The following is a 6548-nucleotide window of genomic DNA, read 5'->3' on the forward strand; positions in this document are numbered from 1 at the left end:
CATTACCCCGACTAATGAAATTAGCCGCTCATGATTTGACGAAGGAAATCATAAGTTGAATTCATGATGATAATGATAAACTTACGTATAGATGGAAAACAACAAATAATTTCTTCAATTAAATCCCAAGTTAGAAACCCAAGAATAGTTGATAGGAAATAAACTAAAAATAATTGGAAAAAGAGAACAATGTACGTGTTTCTCCCTCCAAAATTCTTGTTCTGAATAATTAAAAATTCTCTCATTAAAAACCCTAAAAACTGCTATTTATACTAAAGCCTAATTAAGGAAATAAAATAACTAAATCACAGCTGGGCTCGGATTTAGGTGACGCCATATTGGTGTTGGTCATCAGGCTTCTGACGACGTCTCAGATATGTTGTCAGAAGTTCTGCCATCTTGACCCGCTCTGCCTTACTATGATGATGTCCTATGATGGCTTACCACACTTGTGATGACGTGTAGCAAATGTCGTCAGACGTTCAGCTATTTTACCATGTTCTGCCTCACTCTGACGGCATATTCTGATGGCTTACCACACTTGTGATGATATATTGAGAATGTTGTCACTCTCATCCAGCAGCTCTTCTCCACTGTTCTTCCTGATGCCTTTTTTTGGTAGCTTACCATATCTCTAACGGCTTGCGAGAAATGCCGTCAGCCTCATATCAGCTCACTTGTACCAGATTTTACTTATTTTGTTCATCTTTCCTATGTTTTCCTCCAATCCTTGCTACAACTGCAATATCATAAGAAAACTATAAAAAACAACCAAGAGTTGCTTAAGACTTCGCAATTACTTAGAGTTAAAAGACTTAAATGTGTTAGCATCTGCTCACACATCAACACCTCTACTTAAAACAATAGCTTGTCCTCAAGAAACCAAAACACAACTAAGAGAATACAAAATAGAATTAGCAGCCAGTCACTCGACTTTGCTAAAAAACACATGCATCATCTCCAAGGTCAATCAACTTAAAAATCAGTTGTGCCAAATTTTTGAAAATAACCATGCAACTCATAGGAATCAAGGCATGGCATCCATTCGGCAACAACACTCCTACATGCATCTACATCACATTCACCAAAACAAGTCAACAACTGGTAGTATACCTATTGTGCCCTCCCAGCAAAGAAATTTCCCTTTTCTCTTATTATCAGTAATCAAGGTATAATCATAGGGATAATCACAAAGGCTCTCGCACTCAGAATGAAGTTCAACCAGTGTATGTGAAATACCATATGCTTGCCCTTATCATCATTACCGAGGTGTCTAGATAGGTAAGCTAGGATCTAGACAGGTAAGCTAGGATCACTATATGACTTTCTTAGGCTTGTAACGTAGGCTAGGGGCTGGTATGATATTAAACAACATTTATAGTGACTAACCTCCTTGGCACTACCTTATCTTGTTAGGTCTACTTATTAACCTCGTTTTCTCTTTTTCTTTTCTCTTATTCACAAAACAGGTCGTGGTCTTTTTTTTTATTCAAACAATTTTCATTTTATTGCTCTTTTTCACCAACACCCAACTTATAAATTTTTTTCAAAATTTTTTTTTACCCTTCTTCATACCCAGTTTATCTTACGCACCCCTATAATAGCCACCCTCAACTTAGGCTATTTGCCTAAGTCAAGGTGCACAGTGTTCAAGGAGGAACAGGGCCAAAATAGGTTCATTATGATTTAAAAAGGGAAGGAGATGGGTTTCATAGAAAGAAAATGGTCAATTTAGGTGCAAACGGGGACCAAGGGGTATAATGTATTACAGGGAAGGTCATTTAGGCTAAATGTGATTGAAATTCAAAAACGGCCTATTATCCTTTCCTAAATCCTATCCTTCAACTAAAGTAAGACGAACCGGGAAAGTTCTAGGTTAGGCAATACAAAGGGAACACAGTAAAGCCTCACACACACTTGGCATATAAGCATATTACCAGCTACTACTCATCCAGTTCATGCAAATGTTTGGCAGTGATTGTCAAGTTACTTGAACTAATGCCACAACAAGATTCACACATGGTCACAATTTAATGTAGTTCACATAGTCATGCAATCAAACCAATGGAGAGGTGCTTAAAAATTCATCAAGCATGCGGACTGCTTCAAGTATAAGTACTTCTCCTAGTTACTAACACAATTGGTACAATGACAATACACCCCCACACCCTCAACTTAAAATCAAAACAAAATGAAACTAAGGGTTAGGTTATACCTGGAGTGGGTTATTCTCTAGACTCATGGGTTGCCTCCCATGCAGCACTTGATTTAATGTCACGGCATGACTCAGGTGGCTTGATTACCTCAGACATCATCGAGACAAATAATGGTGATGCTTTTCACTGATTCTTCTGGTCCAATGTAAAGATTTACCCATTGCCCATTTACCTTGAAGGTACTACCATTTTCGTTTTCAAGTTCCACTACTCCAGTGGAGTGGACTTGGCTTACCTTAAAAGGTCTTGACCACTTAGATTTCAGCTTTCGTGGAAACAATTTAAGCCTGGAATTAAACAGAAGTACCAAGTCCCCTCTTTTGAACTCATGTTTCTCTATCTTCCAATCATGGTATTTTTTCATTTTTTCTTTATACAAATGTGCTCGCTCGTATGCCATAAGATAGAATTCATCCATCTCATTTAGTTGCCCTAATCTCATTTCTATTGTTTTCTTCCAGTTCAAATTCAACTTCTTGAGTGCCCATAAGGCCTTGTGCTCCAACTCTATTAGCAAATAGCATTCTTTTCCATAGACCAGTTGAAATGGATACATTCCAATAGGTATCTTGAAAGCAGTTCGGTATGCCCATAAGGCATCATCAAGTTTTTGTGATCAGTCTTTTCGACTAGCATTCACTGTCTTGGATAGGATGGCCTTCACTTTGTGATTTGACACCTCCACTTGCCCATTGGTTTGCGGGTGATATGGAGTAGCTACTCTGTGGTGTTTTACACCATACTTCGCCAGAGCTGCTCAAAATAGTTTGTTGCAAAAGTGAGATCCTCCATCGCTTATGATAGTTCGTGGTGCTCCAAAGTGAGAGAAGATGTTCTTTTTGAGAAATGCAATGACTCTCTTTCACTCATTGTCAGCCAATACGATAGCTTCAACCCACTTGGACACATAATCAACAACAACCAGAATGTACTTCATTCTTAAGAACTTACAAACGAACCCATAAAGTTAATACCCCATACATCAAATAACTCCACTTCAAGCATCTTGGTCAAGGGTATTTCGTGCCATTTAACTATCGATCCCTATCGTTGACACTGATCACATTCTTGCACAAACTTATGGGCATCTTTAAATAATGTTGGCCAATAATAGCCACTCTGGAATACCTTCCTGGCTGTTCAGTCACCTACATGGTGACCCCCAACCGGGGAAGCATGACATGCCTCTAGTATTTATCATATATCTACTTCAAGCACGCATCCCCGTATGATATTGCCTACACATTGCCTAAAAAGATAAGGCTCATCCTAGAAATAAAGTGTTACATCATGCAAAAACTTCTTCCTTTGGTGGAACAAAATGTGTTCTGGGAGAAGCTCACTCACAACGTAATTTGCATAATCAGCGTACCAAGGCAATGTTTCTATAGAAGTTGCCACGATCTACTCATTTGGAAACACATTATTTATCTTTGTTTCATCACTAACTTCCTATCCACCTTCCATTCTAGATAGATGATCTGCAACCTGTTTTTCACAACCTTTTCTCTCTTTGACTTCGAAATCAAACTCTTGCAGTAGCAACACCAATCTAATAAGACTTGGTTTAGCACCCTTCTTGGCCATCAAGTACCGCAAGGCACCATGGTATGTATGGACTACCACTTTAGTTTCAAGTAGATAAGACCTAAATTTCTCAAAAGTATACACCATGGCTTGCAGTTCCTATTCGGTTATTGTGTAATTCTTTTGTGCTCCATTCAGTGCTTGCTGGCATAATATATCGGGTGAAACAATTTATCCCTCTTTTGTCCCAATACAGATCCTAGCACAACACCACTTGTGTTACACATTATTTCAAACGGTTTGGCCCAGTCAGGTGCAATAACAATGGGGGCTTCCACCAGCTTTTTTTAAGGCATTCAAATGCCTTCAAGCACTTATCATTGAAGAGAAATTTAAATTTCTTCTCCAACAACTTGGAAAGTAGACTTGCAACTTTTGAGTAGTCTTTTATTAATCTTCGATAGAATCCTGCATGGCTAAGAAAACTACTCACTCCCTTTATTGAAATGGGGGGCGGTAATTTCTTGATAACTTTAACCTTTGCTCGATCAACTTCAATACCTTTTTCAGAAATTTTATGGCCCAGCACAACACCCTCCTTTACCATAAAATGATATTTTTCTCAGTTAAGCACTAGATTAAATTCTACACATCTTTGCAAGGCCACATTCAGATTCTCCAGATATATTTTGAATGAATCACCTACCAGTGAGAAATAATCCATGAATACCTCCATGGTGTCTTCTACCATGTCAAAGAATATAGACATCATGTACCATTGAAAAGTGATGAGTGCATTGCATAGCCCAAATGGCATCCTCTTAAATGCAAATGTGCCATATGGGCATGTGAACGTCGTCTTCTCTTGCTCTTTCGAAGCAATGCAGATTTGGTTATACCCAGAATAACCATCTAGAAAGCAATACCACCCCCTGCCAGCCAATCGATCAAGCATTTGATCCATGAAAGGCATTGGAAAATGGTCCTTCAGCATCCAAGAGTTCAACTTACAGTAGTCCATGCAGACTCTCCATCCGGTCACTGGCCTGAGTGGAATCAACTCATTCTTATCATTAGCAACCACTGTCATACCACCTTTCTTGGGCACACATTGAACTGGGCTCACCCACTTACTGTCAGAGATAGGGTAAACTACTTCTGCATCCAACCACTTGATAATCTCCTTTTTAACCACTTCTTGCATTGGTAGGTTAAGATAACGCTGATGCTCAATGGTAGAAGTACAGTCATCTTCTAGTTAGATTTTGTGCATACAGATGCCAGGAGGAATGCCAATAATGTCTACGATGGTCCATCCGATTGCTCTCTTGTGCTTCTGAAGTACTGAGATAAGTGCAGTTACCAGTTGTTGTTCCAAATCATCTACAATAATAACAAGTAGCGTGTTCCCTTTTCCAAGAAATACATATCATAAGTGACTAGGCAGCTCCTTTAATTCCAACACCGGAGGTTCTTTAATGGATGGCTTGGCTGGTGGTGTTGGTCGATTAGCCATATCAAGGTCGAGATTTTTAGGAGCATAAGAATACGAACCTAGGCCAGTGAGGGAACAAACTGTCTCTTCATGCTCCTCAATTCCTTCGCTTTCATAGTTTATCACAACCGCTGCTAAGGGATCGATAATAAGTTATTCAGTTCTGAGCACATCCTGTTCATACTTAAAGTACACATCAACCATTGAGAAAACACTTATTTTCTTATGCTGTTTTATTGATTTGCCCACATTAAACTGTACCTCTTTATCATTCACCCTGAATAAGAGCTCATTCACTCTCAAATCGATCAATACACTTTCGATTGCAAGAAAAGGTAGATCCAAGATTATGGGCACGTCGAAGTCCACCTCACAGTCTAGAATGATGAAGTCTGTAGGGAATATAAAATTGGAGACCTTGACCAACACATCATACAAAATGCCAACAGGTCACTTTACTGATCTGTCAGCCATTATTAGCCTCATGTTGGTCGGTGTGGGATTTCCAAACCCAACTTTTTATAGATAGTCAATGGTATCAAGTTAACACTTGATCCTAGATCACACAGTGCTTTGGTGAATTCCATAGTTTTAATTGTGCAGGGAATAGTGACTACACCTGGATCCAACTTCTTTTGCGTTAAGGTCCCTGTGGAAATAGCACTACAGTGGTGGAGGTCTGCTTTCAGATCGCAATCACTGCTCATTTCTTGTTCACAAGATCTTTCATAAATTTTGCATACCCTGGCATTTGCTTTAGGGCGTTGATGAAAGGCATATTTATAGTCAATTGCTTGAGCATTGCTAGGAACTTGCTAAACTTTGTATCATCCGTCTTCTTTCTCAACCATTGAAAAAAGAGAGGTGGTGGCCGTGGCATGAGTTTCAACACTACTTCATTCTCTTTCTCGTTATCTGACAATTCAATAGAACAATTTAGTTTCTCCAACTCCTCTGGATGTTGTTTTGCTGGTTCATCTATAATTTCCTTAATATTCCTAGATTTGTCGACAGTAGGGCCAGATAAAATCTTACAACTCCTAGTGGTGATTGCTTGACATGAATTATCAGTCTTTTGATTCTGAGTTGCTTAAGCAAGTGAAGTACCACTTATTCCCTGGTTTAGTGCTGAAGATAGTTGACTCATCTGTTACTCTAACTGCTGGATAGAAGTTGAATGTGAACCAACCAACTGACTCATAGTGAAGAATTCACTCCTCATACTGGCTACACCTGCATTAGTAGCCTCTACTCCCTTCAATAGTTCTTTCATTATATCTTCCATTGAACACTTTTTTGAACTAGTTGCA

General features: G+C 39.0%; 1 protein-coding gene across 1 annotated transcript; it reads right to left on the reverse strand.

The window, feature by feature from the left end:
• Positions 1 to 2304: 2304 nt before the first annotated feature.
• LOC124898467 lies at positions 2305 to 2772 on the reverse strand. The gene has a single exon (XM_047412112.1). The coding sequence runs from the start codon at positions 2770 to 2772 to the stop codon at positions 2305 to 2307; it is 468 nt and encodes a 155-aa protein (XP_047268068.1).
• Between the last annotated feature and the right edge of the window lie 3776 nt (positions 2773 to 6548).

This window comes from Capsicum annuum, chromosome 5 (assembly GCF_002878395.1).
Source record: "Capsicum annuum cultivar UCD-10X-F1 chromosome 5, UCD10Xv1.1, whole genome shotgun sequence".
Lineage (NCBI taxonomy): Eukaryota > Viridiplantae > Streptophyta > Magnoliopsida > Solanales > Solanaceae > Capsicum > Capsicum annuum.